Source organism: Chanodichthys erythropterus, chromosome 14, assembly GCF_024489055.1.
Source record: "Chanodichthys erythropterus isolate Z2021 chromosome 14, ASM2448905v1, whole genome shotgun sequence".
NCBI lineage: Eukaryota > Metazoa > Chordata > Actinopteri > Cypriniformes > Xenocyprididae > Chanodichthys > Chanodichthys erythropterus.
Genome location: NC_090234.1, coordinates 15,498,744 through 15,519,285, shown reverse-complemented (window position 1 = coordinate 15,519,285; position 20,542 = coordinate 15,498,744). Strand labels below are relative to the sequence as shown.

Here is a 20,542-nt window from a genome sequence, read left to right as displayed (position 1 = left end):
GATTTGTAAGAGATCCTCTACACAAATTTGCAGGTCAAACTTGAACTCTGTTAACATATTTCTTGGCACACGCTTGTGTTCCCGCTCTCTCATGTGCATGAATGGAAGTGAATGGAACATAAAGTCTATAGTGAGCGCATCTTGCAGTCCTGTACAGTCGAAAGAGCTTCCTCTTGAAGTAGACCTTATTTATTAGAAAGTCTGTATACTGTGTACTCCAATTTACTCTTCAAAGCGCTGATGTACTGGAGAGGAAACACTCAATTCCATGGGGAAGCAGTGGATTTGTTTGATCATATCCTGTCAAAAAAAAAAAAATAAAAAAAATTTTGAGAGGCTGCTAATTAAAACTGCGGTGAGCTGTGTCCGTACTGAAGGAGGAATTCAGACCAAAGGCCGGTGGGATAATTAAAGGCATGGCTGAACAAATGAGCCATATGTCATATTGTTGTTCTCCTAGGGGAATGCATTGTGGGAATGAATGTTGACCTCTCAAGTTGCATGTCTGCTGAATACGCCCATTCTTATAATAATCTTGCCAGGGGTGCTGACAAATGATTTCAGTGTATTCAATGGCCACTTCTGAAACACTAGAACACTATTTTTTGTTTCTATTTTCACTCTCCCCCTATATATATACTGTACACACACAGTAGATAGATGGTATATTTTAAATTTGTAATATAATATAATATAATTCATAATTGAGATATACTTGAAAGCTATTTGAATTTGTTTATTTATTTATATGAATATTTAACTTTAAATAAAGAAGTGTATTCAATGGATGGATGGATAGAATGAGAGATAAATGAGAGATGTGCAAGTATTTCTATTTTTACCTCCAGGAAAAGGAAGATTCTTCTGCTTCCGTCTGCCAGCCTTGAATCTGTTGGGAACCAGCAAACAGTCTCTCCCGCAGGACGATCCAGATTCAATCATGGTGGACTCGCCCAGGGCCAGTGACGACTCCGAGGCCGTGATGGACGTCCGATCGCCGACGAAGGACGGTTCCAGTCCAGCGGATGCCAACGACACACGGGCGCTCATCAGCTCCAGCCCTCACTCCTCCCCAGTCAGCGTGTCCGTTCCCATCGACCACTCGTCGCCCAAGCAGCCCTGGGATCGGCCCAGTCCTTCCCAAGCTCAGTCCACCACCTGCCTGGCCCAGTCCATCTCTAGAGACAGCATGTGCAGCAGGAGACGGGCCTCCTCCGTTCACGACATTGAAGGGCTGAGTACGAACTCCAAACGTCTGTTTATGGATAGACAGGCAAGTGAAGGTGAGTACTAAAATTTGAATTTACATGTTGTATTTCTGTGATTCGTTTGACCGAAAATGGAGAAAAGCATGGCACTTGGAACAACAAGGACTGCCAAGAAGCAAATGGACTGATAAGACTGTAGAAAAACTAAATATATCTCTATTTTATCTTCAAAAGAACTTGCGCTGTCAAACAATTAATCGTGATTAATCGTATAAAAGAAAAGTTTGTTTACATAATATGTGTGTGTGTGTACTTTGTATATTTATTTATTTAAGAAATATGTATACATTTGTTAAATATATACATGCGTGTTTCTGTATTTATATATACATAATAAATATACACAGTATATTATGTAAACAAACTTATATTTTGGATGTGATTAATCGTGATTAATCATTTGACAGCGTTAATTATATTACAAATTTATATATATATATATATATATATTAATAGAATAATGTATAATTTTGTTCTTTTAAAGAAAGACCAGAACTTCAGACTGTTTTGGTAAAAGATGTGATAAAATATGAGATAAAATATGGAGTCATATCTGCTTATTATGCACATTTTAAACTAAATTAATATGTAATTTGAGGCTTTTCTGATCAAAAGCCATGTTCTTTACTCATGTTATAAACCTAGACTTACACCATAAAATAGTTTGAATTGTAAAGTCCTTTAAATTGTGCAATTTATTAACTCAACCATCATAATGCACAGTTTCTGCATTATTTGGGGGATTAATGAAGACAGATTTCATTGCTTTTACTGATGAATGATAATCACATCTAACAGCAAGAAGTGGCAATTATAATGGCATCATAATAAATTACCTTCTCCATGCCTGTTTTGTTGATATTATCAATTTAGAGTCATTGTAAAGAACCAAAATATGAAATGATCCACTGCTGGAAAAAGCATGTGTGCAGTTAAATGTTTTCTTTAATTGGGTGAATTTTCCTAATTTTCTTCTTTTAATCTTTACTCCTCCATTCCAGACCGTGTACGTGGTCAGAAAGGTAACGTTGAATTCTGCAGGAATGTACAACTGTCTTTGGCTTCTTGCTGCATGCTTAAAAACACACAGCAATTGGGTTCACCATCATTCATATTACTGACTACTTAAAGAGACCATGTTATGGACAAAGTTTGGATTTTGTGTTTGGGCTCCTCTAGAAAATGTTTTCATGCTTGATTATTCAAAAACACATTATTTTTCACATATTCTCCATTGTTGCAGCTCCTCTCTTCCCAGTCTGTCAGTAACACTCTGTTTAGTTCCTGTCTCTATGAAGCCCCTCAGTGTGCTCTGATTGGTCGGCTAGATCAGTGTATCGTGATTGGTAAAGCACTTTGAGCGTGTTTGAGAAATGTCCCGCCCCTAACCATAACCGTGAGTTTCAACACACTACTAACTAACTCAACCATGCCCCACCCCTTTATTTTGCATATGCCTTGTGCAGGAATTATTTAAATGAGGAATATTGTGAATATTCGTTCCCGGAAGAAAACTCAAGACTGCAATGGAGGCTTTTCAGGGAGTACACTGACACTGATATAGAGAATAACTCCCACTGAAGGGACTTTGCAGAGCTCTTTTATGCTCAACATTGCACACTAAAGAAAGATGAACATATACAAGCATAATAGCGCCTCTTTAAAGCACCTGTAATCCTAGCTCTTGCACAACAAAGGTGTCAAAGATAAAATGTTAGGTCCATAGATGATTCCAGTCCATCTTGTGGGATGGTTTGAGAGAGAAAAAGAAGAAGATTAAATTAAGCTAAATTTTTTTAAAATAAAATAAAAAAAAATATCATTCATTATATCAGTACACTGCAAACAGTTATTTTCCAAAGTTGTAAATAAATATTACTGGAGTACCTTTTAACAAGAAAATATCATTTCAGTCTTTACTCAAAATGTAACCTTTATTTCAGTGTGTTACTTGTCATTTCTTCATTATTAATTGTGAAAATTTCCTAATTAATTTCTGAGTGAAACTTGTAACCACCTTTGTTTCACTGGGTATATACTTATATTTTATCAGTTTTCATGACTTTTTCAAAGCAATAATTACATGTACAAAAAAAAAATAATAATTTCTGAATCTTAACACTTGCCCCTGGTTTCACAGACAAGGCTTAAGCTAGTCCTAGACTAAAATGCATGATTGAGCTGTTTAAACTGAAAGTAACTCGCACTGAGGTATCTAAAAATATGTCGGAGCCATTGTTTTGTCTCAAGATGCTTTTCTAGGGTACATTTACAAAAGCTATGTTAGTACTCTAACTTCACTAAGGCCTAATCCTGGCTTAGTCTAAGCCCTGTCTGTGAAACCGGACCTTAATGTTTATTAGATATAATCCATTAATACTAAGGGCCCTATCATATTCCTGGCGCAATGCGACACCAGGTGCAGTTTTTTACTAGTTTTAGCGCTTTTGTCATTTTCATGTCCTGCACCATGCTGTTTAAATAGCAACTGCACTCGTGGTCATCTGTTCGCCCATGGGTGTGCTGGTCTGACAACGAGGTGTGTTCAGGTGAATTGTTGGTGTGTTGCTATTTTGAGGCAGCTGAAAACGACTGCACCATTGGCCAACAAAAACCTTCTCTAAATTCAATAGTGCAGTTTTTTTATTTATTTTTTTATTTAAAGAGCGTGTTAGGCAGGTGCACGACGAGCATACACTCTGCTTGTTACACACACAGAGATGTGCAGCAGCACACAAACATGCCAAATACTAAAAATAAAAGGATTCCTCTCTGGAGAAGTGTTCAGTCTTTCCGCTTGCAAATTCTGCCATGCATGTAAATAACGAATCTGCCATTTTGCAAGCACAGCTGGCTTTTAAAGGGAATGGGAGATGACACTCGATTGGTTTATTGCACATTACACCCAGAACACACCCATTACTCATTAAGAGACTAGGTACAACTCTTTTGGACCATGCAACTACCATTTTTTCCGTCGTTAAACTTAACAAAAGTGGATTCGGACACGCCCTAAGTCCACCTGCCATGCACTTCAGACCATGATCTTAGATCGTGAAAATAGGGCCCTATGTCTTTGCTCTCTGAATTTGACAGAGAAGCTGGTCTGTAAATAAACACTTTTTTAACACTGTTTTTATGCCCAACTCTGTAAAGGCATTAGAAGATTGTGTTTGACACCCCAAAATTTTACAAATTACAAATTTGGTCTGCATATGGTGACTTTTAGCCCAGTTATCAACCTAAAATGAGACTGACACCCCACAACTTAGACCGGTTAAAACAACACCCCTAAAAAAAAAAAAAAAAGATCAAGATAAAACCCGTTATCTTTCCTCAAAAGCGCACTCAGAATACAGATCAGAAGCTTCCATCACAGTGTCTGGGACGTCATGCCGTTTCGTGATTATCCATTTTCAGTCTGATTTCTCCTCTCAGCTGTTATTGATGTCTTGATTAGATCATACAGAACATTTGCTGCTATTTCAGTAAAGCTCTAGTCTGGACCATCTTGCATTAAGGTGGATTAGAATGGCTCAGACTTGTACAGGCAGTCCTTCTTCACATCCCATTGAACGAGACTGATGCGGCGGCTCACAGTCAGGACAGAAAATCAATGCTACATGCTGAATGACTTCCATCAGCTGTTAACCGGCACAGCCACTTTCAGTTTAGGAGGATATTTCTTTAATCAAAGTTTGAATTATCCCAAGAGAGCTTGTGCGGTACTGTTAATTATTATTTGTCTATTATATTGCACAGGATTTTAATGGATTGTTAATGGATGCTTACAGAACTGATATGTTTGTTTCAAGCATGGATGATGAACTTGAAATGTACTAAAAAAAAAATTCTGTTTCTAACAGTACAATCACATATACATTTTTGATGATATTTTAATACAACTGTAACACTGTGTTGACAAAAGGTTCATTCAAATGGTTTATTAAGCTGAGCAAACAATGTATTCAAGGAAAAATCATACAATTGTTCTCCTGCCATACTAAATATATTAAATATTTAGTATACTAAATATTTTTATTTAGTATACTTTTTATTTAAGATTTTTTAAAATAAAATAATAATAAAACATAATAATAATTTTATAATTATAATATAATATTTGATGAATATAATATATAATGAAATGTAATATTTCATTATATATATATAAATAATGAAATGTAATATTTCATTTTTTATATATATATATATATATATATCATGATTATTTTTCAAATACAGAAATTAAAAGCAATATTTAAATTGAAAATTCAAATGTATTTTCTAATGCAAATGTTTTTATTTAATATTAAAATAAAATAAATAAATAAATAAAATCATTTTATAATTTTATCATATAATAGTATTATTTATTATATAATATTATATAATATTTAATTATATATATTTAATATATCATTTCATAACACGTATCCAGTTTATACAGGTTCGAGTAAATGATGACATCATTTTCACTTTTGAGTAAACTAAGAGTTTAATGACCGATTAGAAATCAACAATATTCATAATAAAGAAAAATCATTGTGTATAATATATAAGGAATATTAGATTTATCACTCAGCCCTCTGTAAGATGAACAAGAATAAACACAACCTAACCTGTTTACTCTTTACCTTCAGGTCCGTTCAACCACCTGAAGTCCAGTCTGCTGGGATCGACCTCAGACTCGAACCTGAACAAATACAGCACCATCAACAAGATCCCGCTCATCGCACTCAACTTCTCTGAAGCCAACGATAAGAAAGCGCCTTCCCCTCCGTCCTCAGAGAAAACCATCATAGCACCAAAGGTCAAAGACAGAACACACAACGTCACTGAGAAGGTCACACAGGTGAGACTGTGAAGTTTAATCCAACCCTATTTACTATTTCCATTAAGTTTCTGGTCTTATTGAGATTGATTCCTTTTGCAGTACACATTACTTCAAAGGAAAAACTGCTCACCAAAGCTGCATTTATATGATCAAAAATACAGTAAAACAGTAAATATTATTACAATTTTAAATAGCTGTTTCTATGTGAATATATTTTAAAAAGTCATTTATGTCTGTGATCAAAGCTGAATTTTCAGCATCATTACTCCAGTCTTCAGTGTCACATGATCCTTCAGAAATCATTCTAAAATGATGATTTGCTGCTCAAGAAACATTTATGATTATTATCAGCAGTGAAAACAGTTCATATTTTTGTGGAAATTTTTACAGTATTCTTCAAAAGTTCAAAATAACAGCAATTATTTGAAATAAAAATCTTTTGTAACATTATAAATAACTTTACTGACACGTTTGAACAATGAATGTGTCCTTGCTGAATAAAAGTATTCATATCTTTCAAAAGAAAAAAAAAATATTGACCTCAAACTTTTAGTTAATATAAATCAAAAATCATTCATTATAATATAATATATGTAATATATGTTTAAAAGCGTGAAATGAATGTGAATGCTCTGTGAATGCAAAGTAAAATCAGTTGTTTTCCCTTCATGTTTTCAATAAGGGCCTCAGGTGAGGATGTGCTTTTGCTGTATTCCTCCTCCATGGGGTTTGAGTTAATCAATGTGTCACGAGCGTAATCTATTTGAAATATTGTATGTGTCAAGTGCTTCATGATTCAATTAGAAATCCAATAGTCTTGTGAACAAGCAAAAACAAACGGATTCTCCTGCATAATTTCACTGCTCGGTTATGCATTAAATGATGCTAACAGACATGTGTATGCAAATAAATGCTAATGAGGATACTACATAACCTAGGGGGTATTAAGATGAGAGCCAGAATACAGGGCAACAACCAGTAATTATTCTGAGTCCATGTGTCCTTTCTTACCTCAGCCATATTTAGCATCTTTTTCTGACACCGAAATGCATCACTGAAAAGAGCATCTGAGCATGAAGATGGATTTTCTACCACCTCCGGGAAATGGATCTCCAAATATTGGCAAAACACGATTCAGTAGCGCTGTGACAGTTTCTGTGTGAGAGACTCAAGTGTAAATTGAACTTTCCCCTTTAATCCATGGAAGATAGATTTGTGTTTGCACACTGGCTCTGTTACAAAAACAGCTGAGCTGCGTAGCTAGACAGCATTTACAGGGGTCATGAACTGCATTTTTTTATTATTATTATTTTATAATGTTTCCTGAGGTGCACTTTTAACATTAGTATGATTTTTACATCAAAAATGGTCATAATTTAGAAATAAAAGGTCACTTTCTACCCTGATTTTAGCTCTCTGATGTGAACGCTCAGTTTGAAGGGGCGTGTCTGCTGTGAGACTTTAGTGTAATCGCCCACCGCGTGATTGGCTAACATCTTTGCATATGAAATAAGTATTACATGTGGAACTATTTAGATCTATTCTCGATGCATAAAAGGTTGAAGCATTATAGTAGATGTCTGCTGAGTGCATGAATGCAGTGATCTCCTCATTGCAACTCATTCTGCACAAATAGCTACATAACTAAAGGCCCCAATATACTTCAAACGAAATTGAAGAACGAACTGATGTGACATCATTTCGAACAAAATCAGGCCAAAACGAAGTTCGTTTTATGTTCGTTTTGGGAGTTTGAAACAGCTTGCCAAAGCAAACTCCCAGGAAAAGTTTGCAAAATGCCTTCGTACTACCATTGGTACATGACAATAACGTAATAGGAGGTGTGTGCTGAGGCTCCGCCTTCTTTCACACAGAACGTCTCGGTTACAAAGGTAACCCTCGTTCCCTGAAGGAGGGAACGGAGACGTACGTCGGACAGACCGACGAATAGGAATCTCGCTAGAGAGGCCAATCTACTTCGAGTGTAACTAAACGAGCCAATGCACATTGGCATGCAATCATATGCATCAGCTGCTCGCCTCGCAGCGCGGGTATATAATGAGCAGCAGGTGCGTTGCATCTTCAGGTTTTCGCTGAGGAGCCGAACCGGATAGGCGGCAGCATCAGCGGGGTACAGCGACTGTGGCGACGGGACGTACGTCTCCGTTCCCTCCTTCAGGGAACGAGGGTTACCTTTGTAACCGAGACGTTCCCATTCAGTCGGTCACGTTCGACGTACGTCGGACAGACCGACGAATAGGAATCCCTACCAAAGCGCCACAGGAGCTGCCCCCTTCCAGCGCTCTGTTGCAAGCCACCTGAACCCCCTTGCCTGAGGATGGTGGGACAGGGCTAACACAGAGAGAGTCGATCACTGCTGTTCCCCAAAACCCATTCAGTGAGACTATTGGATAACGCTGGGAAAGCGTACCCTTCGCTGGGAAAGGAACGCTGCGGAAGCCACATCCTTCCCCGAAGGAGTTATGTGGAGAAGTACATATGGACTAACCCTGTAGGGCTGTGCTACATATGGAAGAGCTGGGGTGACTCCAACCCGATGAAGGGTAGGTTCTCCCAGAGGGAAAGACACGGGCTTCGTTTAGGAGCAACCGTGGAACCAACCATATGGGATCCCCGTAGGGTCACACATATGGAACCCAGCCTAAACCCGGTTCTCAAGGATACAACGGAGTATAGGCCTGGCGCCAGACGCTCCGCCACGTCGGCTGCCGAAGGGATATTGGAGGACTCGACAGGGTCTGCCTTGTAGGGACTCTCTGGAGAAAAGAAGCGCATGTAGCGCAGCAAGCCGACACTAAGCCGGGGCCTCTCCGTGCCTCTGACCTGTGGCGAGAACATGGGAGGAGACCGGCTCGACACGAAGGCTATAGTATCTAGCGAACGTGTTAGGTGTCGCCCAGCCCGCAGCTCTACAAATGTCTGTCAGCGAGGCGCCACGAGCCAGCGCCCAGGAGGATGCGACACCTCTCGTGGAGTGAGCATGCAACCTGAGCGGGCAGGGCACACCCTGAGCTTGGTAAGCCAGGGCGATGGCATCCACTATCCAGTGGGCCATCCTCTGCTTGGAGACAGCCTTTCCCTTCTGCTGGCCTCCATAACAGACAAGAGCTGGTCTGAGGTCCTGAGGCTTTAGGTTCTGTCTATGTACAGTCGCAAAGCGCGGACTGGACAGAGTAAAGCCAGGGCTGGGTCTGCCTCCTCCGAGGGCAGCGCTTGCAGGCTCACCACCTGGTCCCTGAAGGGACTGGTAGGAACCTTGGGCACAAAGCCAGGCCGGGGTCTTAGTACCACGTGGCTATCACCCGGCCCGAACTCCAGGCACGATTCGTCGACCGAAAATGACTGCAGGTCCCCTACCCTCTTGATGGAGGCCAATGCCACCAGCAGCAAAGTCTTCATAGACAGAATCTTTAAGTCTACTGACAGCAAAGGCTCAAAGGGAGCAATCTGAAGTGCTCTCAGCACCAGAGTGAGGTCCCAAGAGGGTATGGAGAGGGGACGAGAAGGATTTAACCGTCTCGCCCCCCTAAGGAACCTGATGACCAGGTCGTGCTGACCAACAGATTTGCCATCTTAAGTGGTCGTGGTAAGCGGATATAGCAGCAGTATGGACTTTTGAGGGTGGAGGGGGGACAGCCTACGCTCCAACCCTACTGCAAGAAGGAAAGCACGACTCTGATCGAGCATCTTCGGGGGTCTTCCCGGCGAGAAGAGCACCACTCGACGAACAGGTTCCACTTTGGAGGCGTAAGCACGTCTCGTAGACCGTGCACGTGCCGAAGTGATGGTGTTAAGTACCTCAGGGGGTAAGTCACCTAGAACCTCCGCATCCCGTCCAAGGGACCAGACATGGAGTTTCCAGAGGTCTGGACGCGGGTGCCAAAGAGTGCCCCGTCTCTGAGAAAGAAGGTCTTTCCTCAGAGGGATGGGCCAGGGAGGGGCTGTCGCGAGGAGTGAGAGTTCTGGGAACCAGGTCCGGTTGGGCCAGTAAGGCGCAACTAACAAGACCTGCTCCTCGTCCTCCCTGACTTTGCACAGGGTCTGTGCAAGTAGGCTCACTGGGGGAAACGCATATTTGCGCAGGCCCCGGGGCCAGCTGTGAGCCAGTGCATCTGTCCCGAGTGTCCCCTCGGTCAGAGAGTAAAACAACTGGCAGTGGGAGGTTTCTGGTGAGGCAAACAGGTCTACCTGAGCCTTTCCGAATTCTCTCCAGATCAGCTGAACCACCTGGGGGTGGAGTCGCCACTCTCCTGGCAGCGCAGCTCGTGATAGCTCGTCGGCCACACGGTTGAGCACACCGGAGACATGAATGGCGCGAAGCGACCTCAGATGCTTCCGACTCCACAGGAGGAGATGGCGGGCGAGTTGTGACATGCGACGGGAGCGTAGACCACCTTGACGGTTGATGTACGCAACGGTCGCAGTGTTGTCCATACGGACCAGTACATGCTTGCCCTGAAGCAGGCCTTTGAGGCGGCTCAGAGCAAGGCGTACTGCCAGCAACTCGAGGCAATTGATGTGCCAATGCAGATGGGGTCCCGTCCAAACCCCTGAGACTGCATGCCCGTATTACGTGGCACCCCAGCCGGTGGCAGAAGCATCTGTGAACACCACAGCATGCCGGGACACCTGTTCTAGGGGCACTCCTGCCCGAAGAAACAAGGGGTCCGACCACGGACTGAAGGTTCGGCGGCACTCCTGAGTGATTGGCACCCGGAATGTGCCGCGCTGCCACGCCCATCTCGGGACTCGGCCATGAAGCCAGTGCTGAAGCGGTCTCATATGAAGCAGACCGAGCGGTGTTACAGCCGCAGCAGCCGCCATATGCCCCAGGAGCCTCTGAAAGAACTTCAGTGGGACCGCTGTCCTGCCATTGAATGTATTCAGGCAGTTCAACACTGACCGAGCACGTTCCTCTGTGAGGCGTGCTATCTGCTCGACCGAATCCAACTCCATACCGAGAAAAGAGATCCTCTGCACCGGGGCGAGTTTGCTCTTTTCCCAGTTGACCTGAAGCCCCAACTGGCTGAGGTGTCTGAGCACCAAATCCCTGTGTTTGCACAACTGATCCCGGGACTGTGCTAGAATGAGCCAGTCGTCGAGATAGTTGAGAATGCGAACACCCCGTTCTCTCATGGGAACAAGGGCTCCCTCCACGACTTTCGTGAAGACGCGGGGAGACAGGGCCAGCCCGAAGGGTAGGACTCTGTACTGATATGCTCAACCTTCGAACGCGAATCTCAGGAATGGCCTGTGTCGCGGAAGAATTGAAACATGGAAGTACGCGTCCTTCAGGTCAATCGCTGCAAACCAATCTCGGGGACGGATGCACTCGAAAATGCGTTTCTGCGTGAGCATTTTGAATGGTAGCTTGTGGAGGCTCCGATTCAAAACTCGCAGGTCCAAGATCGGTCGTAACCCGCCGCTTTTCCTGGGTACAATGAAGTAGGGGCTGTAGAACCCCGACCTCAAATCGGCTGGAGGGACCGGCTCTATCGCGTCCTTCGCCAGTAGGACTGCGATCTCCGCACGCAGGACAGGGGCATCAGCATCTTTCACTGTAGTGAAGAGGACGTCCCTGAACTTGGGGGGGGGGAGCCGGGCGAACTGAATCGCAAAGCCGACCCTGATGGTCCGAAGGAGCCAGCGAGACGGACTGGGGAGCGCTAACCCGGCTCGCAGAGACCGTACAAGCAGGACCAAAGGGACCACCGGTGTACCCGCAGCAGGGCAGCGAGGTGGAACACAGGGACGCGGCTCGGGGGGCTCTCTTTGTGAGGCGGCCCGAAGCGGCGTCACAGTGTGCTAGGCAACACTTACCTGGCTCCACGGATGGACAGAGGGAGCAGTCGAGGCTTTGGCTGCCCGCTGCTCGCTGCTGTCCACTGGCGACAGAAGAGGGGGATGAGAGTGGTGAGGTTTTTCTCCTCCCACTGCTCTCCAAACCCTCTTCAGACCTGGAAATGGAGGAACTGCTCTTTAAAATTTGGGTACCGCTGCCTCTTGGGTCAGTGGCGGAACAGAAACAAACCCAATAAAGGATTTACCACCTGGCCCTCCTCCAGGGGTGGAAGAGCAGCCCCACCCATCTCTGGGTCGCCCGTCTCAGGGGTGATTCTCACCAACCAGTTAAACAGCTGCAGAGACGGGAGGCGTCATCTCCCCGCAATGGATACAGCAGAGCCTGCTGGGCCGGAGTTTCTTGCAGGGGACGACACCCTTGGCGACGAGCAGACTGAGGGGCGGCCCAAGAGGAACTCAATGGTTTGTCATGGGAAGCTCCCCTATCCGCTACTAACTGAGGAGAACCGCTGGGCTCAGTCCTCGACAGTGTCACCGAAAGGCCACCTCGTAAGATGGGAGCATTGAGAAAGCATTTAGCTTGACAACCTCTCACACCTCACAAGGTAAGCCAGGGGGCACTTCTGGACCACGGAGGTGGACATCGTCTGGCTGAGGGCCTGCGCCGTGACTTTGATCACGGTTAGTCAACAAGCGCAGCTCAACCCCAGCACAGAACTACCCTCATGCAAAAAGAGTGCCTTGGCCTCACATGCAGGGTGGGTGTGGTCTGTGTACAGCCACCCCATCCAAGAGGGTAGTGAGAGAGGAAAAACTTATGCAGATTGGCACCTTTGGCATTCCATATTTATGGCACCAATATACCCCCATACTGCCAAGTTTTCCATGCACATCTGGAAGACCCAGGAAAGCATGGCTGTAAACTCTGAATCTGAGTCAGCATAAGCACACACCATTACAGTGGGCAGCGTCACCCTCATTTCCAGAGCATAACAGCACTCTCTCCGATGCTGCAATCGACGTCTGTCCCTCAGCTGGAGCTCTGAATGAAATGCTAGGTTCCCCTATGAAAAGGACCAGCAATCCAATCCAGAAACTGCACAGCTTGCAATGCGCTAGAGAGGGAGGGGCCCTAGGGGGTTGGTTCCCCGAAGGAACCCCTCAACCTCATGTCACCCAAGCCATATCAGCAAAGTAGACCTCTTCTGGTGCACCAGAGAGGGCGCTACAATGGAGATTACGCAAGGGAACCGCGCATCTAGAGCGCCGAGCGAGCGCTGGGTTGCCGTGACAACCCGCGCTGCAGCCCGGCAGCTCGACGGCACACGACACGCAGAGGAGCGAGAGGTTTGCTCTCGCTGATCTCCGCGGTCTCCCAGAGTGTCGGGCAGAGCCGCGGCTGTGCTTTTACACACAAGCGGCAGCTGGCCAACAACAGAGGGGACTCAAGCTTCCCGGAGAAAGAAGAGTCACGACCGGCGTGTCGACGTGATCATGTTCTCATATGAAAACATGAACACCCACGAACATCATTTCAGCACGCGCCCAGACATGCGAAACGGTGATCGTGGCCGTCAGTGAGGACAGGAACGATCGCATCCAGAAACACAAGTAGGATGTCGTCTTTAAAAAGACGCGAATCTACTTGTGTAAGCTCTTTCAGGGACTTTACTCTTTTAGAAGTGCTGAAGCACGCAGGGGAACGGCCACCGCAACACAGACAGGGATTGTGTGCAGCCTGTCATGTGCTTTCTCTCTCTTTGAAGGCGCTCACTCTTACCAGCCGTAAAAACGGCTTTTCAGCGCTCAAAAGCGCACCGTACCGGCCGTGAGAACAGCCTTCTGACGCTGTCAAACAGCTATTTGCTCAAAAACGGCAAACGAAACAGAAAAAGAGAGGACGTCGACCCCGCTGCTGTGCTGTTCGCCCGCACTCGGAAAAAAAAGAGAAGTTCAACCAAAAGCTTGACTCGTCTTCTAGCAGACACTCGCTTGCAGAGAACAGGAACAAACACCGTTCGGCTCCGAAGCGAAAAGCTGAAGATGCAACGCACCTGCTGCTCATTATATACCCGCGCTGCGAGGCGAGCAGCTGATGCATATGATTGCATGCCAATGTGCATTGGCTCGTTTAGTTACACTCGAAGTAGATTGGCCTCTCTAGCGAGATTCCTATTCGTCGGTCTGTCCGACGTACGTCGAACGTGACCGACTGAATGGGAACTCTTCTCTGACTCATTTCATCTGATCTCCGCGGGTGGAAACATGAACACAGGATAGCAGCTTTATAGTAGAAAATGAAGTTGAGCTTCTGATGAAATCAGGCACTGATACTGCTGTAAAGCTGCTTGCATTTAAGCAATCTACTGAATAAAATGACATAAATAAACGTGACTTTACTGGAGTGCTAATTTGCAGAGCTCGTGCTAACATACCCATGTTGCTTTTCAGATGCTTTTCTTATGCTTTCTATAAAAAGCTTGCCGTTTTCTCATTTTTGTTGTGTTTATTTTGTTACTGAGAGAAAATCGTGCAGCACATAATTACATATTCATCTAAACGCTGCTCTCGGCGGACATCAGATGTTCGATAACAGTATAACGCTGCTCACGTATTTTGTAATATAATTTTACTCCTAAGCAAAGAACGAAAAAGAACTTCGCCGTGAGTATAAATAAGAGATTCATTGTGCAGTGTAGACAGCATCATTGATTACAATGGGAGTTTTGGCGAGAGACCGCTGATAAACTCACGCTGTGTGATTCTAAAGGGAGGCTTCTTTTATCGTCCATATAAGCTGTGAAAGCTCTGCATACCCAAGCTATTCGTGGACTCTGCAACTAATATTAACATTATAAATTAATATTAAATCCCTTGTTTGAAGTGTATCATAAAGCCGACATGATTGGTAATGCGTATGTAAACTGTCCGTAATTTATTTATTTGCCAAACGACGGTAATTTTCCCTAAATCTGCCAGTTAAAAAAAAAAAAAGTTATGGAGACTTCCGGGTAAGCTGATCTGCAGCAGCTAAAACTATTTTCATAGTATTACATTTTCTCCATAGAGATTTTTTTAATGAAAACTTAGAAATAGTTTAAGGATGTTAATTGATATAGTTTTTGCGTTTGCATAATTTCAACTTTTTTTTTAAAGAACTGATAGACGAACTGATTTTTTAAAGCCTACTGATATTTTTATTTATTATAGCCTACTTATATTTATTATACTTACATTTTATGTTTTTATTTATAATAGGCTACTAATTGTTTTACTTTTTTTTAATAATTAATTTAAAAGGTACTTGTGGCATACATTTAAATTGACGCCATTGTTTTTTTTATTTGTCGTGTCTGATTTAGATCTGTCGTAAACTGATACGTTGAAGTATGTCGTATCTGTGACACTAGCTGCACCTAGCGGATTACAAAAATACAGCATATTTTGCAAACACACCTTTCGCATGTTGCGCCTCCGTCGACTCAAACGTCACAAAAGCTCTTACAGATGCTTGTGAAGGCACGTCCCCACAGGTAATATGGGATACTCTCAATAAAATTTCCAACATATTAGAAATACTTTTCACTGTGTTTCTATATGTCATGAGCAAGCAAAAGAGTAAACTAACAATGAACGTGAGAGAACGTGAGCGTCTCGCATATACTATAAACTCATTCAACGTAACTCTGTTGGCCACATTTATTTACATGACACACCACATGGCATACCCGGTTAAAAAAGTCACCGCTCGCCACTGCTTTATAGTCTTTTAACTTCTGTTTTCGCGGTAGCTCTGTATGTTTCTATGGCATCGCTGTTGAAGAGTAATTAGATGGTGAAGTGGATTTACTTATTGTAGAGTTACCACGAGTATTAAAGACGAGCGGTTCAATCATAAAGGGGAGTCAAATGTTCAGTAAATTTCCAGAATTTCTGGATATTTTCAGGAATTTTTAGAAACTTTCGGGAAATTTACTGGAAAATGTCCACCCCTTTGCATCCCTAGTAAGATCTTAACTTCATGCGGTGGAAATACAAACCAGAAGACAGAAAAGGGGCAGGGCTAAATAAGGTCTATATAATTTAATCACAATTTAAATAACAGATTAGTTTCCTGCTACTAAGAGAAACAATATGAAGTTGACCGTTTAATTGGTTTGATTTAATGACGCATAAACAGCAATAAGTGGTTTTGAGACAAAGAACGTCTGACTGTAAATCTGATCACAGATCAGGCATTAGAATTAACATGGTGTCATGATCACCAGTTGTAGTGCCCTATTTAGCCACCAGAGGGCACTCCAACACGGACTATTGTTCACCTCACTTGGACTTCAATTCCCATAACCCACTTCCCGGACTCATTATCCCTTTCATTGCACCCAGCTGTTTTGTGTTTCATCATTAGTGTCCGTCTATTTATTCCTGGTATGTTTCTGCTTTTGTTATTGTGGTTTAATTTACGGTCACCGGCTTCTGTTGTTGTTTTCTTTGTTTTTGTATGGGCTGTTCTATGGAGTTTGACCCTTGCCTGTCTTTGGATTTACGTTTTGGATTACCCCATTAAAGCTGCATATGGATCTTACCTTCTTGTCTATGTGCCTAACGTGACACATGGTTACTTACATGTTGCGGCATTACTGTCGGGTCCATATATTACAGTAAAAGTCTGTTTGCAAAGCCTGCGGCGACATTGCGACTGATTTACCAAAGAATCCACAGTGGAATGTACCGAACTAACAAAAAAATGCTCTACTGAGACATTCACATAATTAAAAATAAATAAGCACTTTCCCAGCATTAGGATCCGAAAGGTGATGTTATTTTTAGTCCAGTGATCCTGTATCTCTCTTCTCATCTCACTAATGCGCCAGTGGGCAGGGCCAAAGATGTGATGATGTAGAAGTAGGCGTCGATCTGATTCTGCAGAGGCGGTCTTATTATCCTGTTATGTCATAATGTGACAAAATCCAAAACTAGACGTTTTTGCAGTTTTTGGACTAACAAGGAAGTTTTGAGTTCTGAAACTTACAGGATGTTTTTTGTCAAAAGATCAAGGAATATTTGATTTCTCAATTCATGACCCCTTTAAGTCATCATATAGGCACGCTTCCAGTGCAGATGATGTTTTAAATGGTAAGATAATACTTTCTGGCATTGTATGAGTTTTTCCACTGATAAATCCTAAAAATGTATTGCATGTGGAGGACAAAGCAATAGAAATGTTAATTATAAGTATTCTACCATTCTTCTGGATATATCAAGGTTAGTGAATGGAAATATACTTCAAAAATCAAAGTCATGGCGCTGTAAGGCTGTAACATACAGTACTGGGTCAAACCTTGCTGTAAATGTGTCCGCCTCTTGGCCAGCCGTGAAGGAAGTCGATGACAGCCCATCCAGAGGACATAAGTCCTCACTTCAGAAGCTGACTCGTTCACTGCGGTCATTTGGCTTGTCACGTCTGAGTGATTCGCACATTGCCTTCTCTGACCTGCCTGGACTTGTGAGAGCCTGCAAGAGAAAAAGATACATAATTCAGCACTTGAATTATGAGGGGAAAAAAATCAGCTATGGCAACTGATCACTGTTGCTGCCGTCCTAATTTCTATTAAAGTATTTATCAGGAAAAGACACCTCATTTGCTGAATGTCAAAGTTGGTTAAATCCTGCAGTAAGGTGTGCGTGTGTTCATTTAAAGCTCAATTACAGACACACACTGCTGGATTACAGGCTATTATCATCCTAATGCTTTTACCAGGGAACTTCTGCTGTTCAATGGCTTTGCAAAATAGTGAAATGAAACCCCGGTAGTGTCTTTTATAGTGCAAAGGAAAGCACTGTGTTGATGCTTATCTTGAAGATCTTTCTATTCAAGCTTCAACAAAACACATACATCACTGATCACGAGTCTGTTCTGAGGGCCACAGATAGCAGAGAAAAACAATGCTAAATGCATATAATTAATTGCTACTAACCAGTGTTATTTTTATTAATATTTTGAATTAGTTCATTTTATTTTAAGTTACAACAATTATGTATTTTTTAAGGTTTTAGTTTTAGTTAACTATAATAACCCTACAACTAACAATATGCATATTTATAATATAAAGATAAATATGTAAAGATACAGAGTTACTTGTTCTTATAAAAGAGATTTTATAAAAGAGAGGAGAAAATGCTTACCTTGTGTTACTGATGTCAAAGGTCACATGCCCAATCAAACTGTATTTGACAGATGTCAGTATGGACAGATAGTGTGCTATGTCTTCAAAAACTGAACAAAACTACACAAGATAAAAGAAAATATGACCCAGACTGCATTAAAAATGGGTTTGAAGAGGATAAATATGTTTGTGTCGCCACATTTTGTGTGATATTATTATTGGCTGTTAAGAGCATGACACCTTCAAAATTTCAAGAGACATTCAGAAATCAAGAATAAACCAAATAATATATTATTTTACGATACACAGTTTTGTTAGTGTGTTGGGTTGCCACTTCATGTCCAATGTAAAAATGCTGTATAGTTCCTGAAGCAAAAGAATATATAAATAAATAAAGTAATTTAGAGCCCCTGGCCTGTATAATACAATTCATGCAAAATTATACTTTGTTGTCCCAGAATCAGATTTTAAATTCAATTAACACATACTTTCATCCAAGAAATGCTACACCAAAAGCAATTTATTCTAGGCAGAAAATAACATGACAAGTACCAAAATACAAAGTTCCAGAATTGCTTTGAAAATGCAAAACAGCTACACAGTGATGTAGACAATAAAATAACAGAAGGAATGGTAGAGCTTTTGTTTTAATTTGATAACTAGTGTCTATTTATTATTAAGGTGTTTTTAATTATTATTTTAATAAATAAAAAGTAAAAAAAGTAAATTCCACTGCCTTTAGAATGAGAATTTAGATTCTGAACTATCCATTTCATGAATCACATTAAGGAAAAGGGAAAGGACATCTGATTGCCTGAATAGCATACTTCATATTTCAGTATGTGAAAAACAAGATTTTGTGAAGTTTTGTCCTTGAGCAGAGTGCTCAGATAACTTCACAATCAACCTGAGATGCATGACAACTAGACTTCATAATCCAAAAAGCTACATGTAATGTGAGCATTTCTGACAGCAGAGACGGTTGTACTGGGCAACTATAGAGAAATAAATTAATATTTATGTCATGCACTGAGGCTCCCTGACACGGTACACTTATGAAATGTGAAGGAACTCAGTTGTGCTGGCGCTTTTCATGAAATATTGCATCAGCTGGAAAGAAACACATGACAACTACAGGGAAATACTGTATATGTGAGGCGCGGTGAAACTGTCACATACTGCATTATGATGATGGACCTGTGGACATGTAACTGACAGCTGTCAAGTAATGCAATATAAACACATAGTGAGAGATTTTTGATAATTCACAAATGTTTGGATCTGATTTTGGAAATGCTTGAATCAGCATTTTTTTGCAAATGCACAAATCAGCAACTTGACATCAGTGTTTCAGATTTAATATCACCATCAACAGTGCTCTGGTTACTGAAGAATGCATGTCAGCATTACAATTTAGAGAATCTGGTATCGGAGGTGATTGTCCAATATATGTGGTTTCAGAAATGTACATATAATCATGCAGTTAGCTAACAATGTAATAATTTAGGCAATTTAATTTACAATCACTGTTTGCAGTTTAATTGAATGTAGAAGCAATGAGGTCCTGGAAATAATGGGAAATTTGGAGAGGGTTTTAAGCAAAATGGTAATACAATCACTTATGTGACATAATTGCTTATGTTACCTTTGACCAGAGATAAAGCCTCAGATGCAAATTGCCATTATGCCATTAAATTTGTTGATGCGGCATACCAAAACAGTTTCGTCTATCGACACGAAATCCATAACTTTTGCCGACAGTGTCTGAAAGATGATAAGATTTGGTGAAAATTGGTACAAGAAGAGTTCAAAAAGAGTTTTTTTTTTTTTTTTTTAAAGAAAATCAAAATGGTGGACAGAAAGTTCAGCTGACTATGGCAAAATTGATCTTGGCATGACCCAAGGAAAATATTAATATTAATACCAGTTTCATTACAATAGGAAAAAATAATCAAAAGCGATTAGCATTTTTTGATATTTCATTATAATTTATGACCACAAAGTGGTGCTGTCTTGAAATTTTTGAGTATCTTCAGTGCATGGTGCCGATGACACATACCAAATTTCGTAATGATACACCAATGCATTAGTAAAAAGCGTTCTACTTGGCATGCTGCACCGAATCTAAAGTGACCTGTTTTGTGATTTTGGGTCAAACTGTTTAGAATAGGGTGACCATATGTGCCACTGTCCAGGATTTCTAAATTGCCTAAAATGGCTTGAGCACCTGCCTCTTTAATTGTGAAAGTGGTCATATCGATGTGCCCCCTGAACGCGATTTCTAAACAGAGGTCTGTGCAAGCCACTGTTCTTATTGACAGTCTTCATGCAATGCATTAAAATGTTGTCGTATTTGCAATGCTTTGACTGTTTTATGTAGATCCAGCCTTCCCGCAAGCCACGATTGGTCGATTATGTATAATGCACGCTATTGGTAAAATAATTTT

General features: G+C 41.8%; 1 protein-coding gene across 1 annotated transcript in view; it reads left to right on the top strand.

The window, feature by feature from the left end:
• LOC137035440 (potassium voltage-gated channel subfamily H member 7-like) overlaps positions 1–20,542 on the top strand; it is a 128,623-nt gene that overhangs the window by 58,184 nt on the left and 49,897 nt on the right. Inside the window, exons 4-6 of the mRNA XM_067408726.1 lie at positions 849–1,283; positions 2,270–2,290; positions 5,912–6,123. Of these exons, the coding sequence (XP_067264827.1) occupies positions 849–1,283; positions 2,270–2,290; positions 5,912–6,123 (668 nt within the window). The remainder of the gene's footprint in view (positions 1–848; positions 1,284–2,269; positions 2,291–5,911; positions 6,124–20,542) is intronic.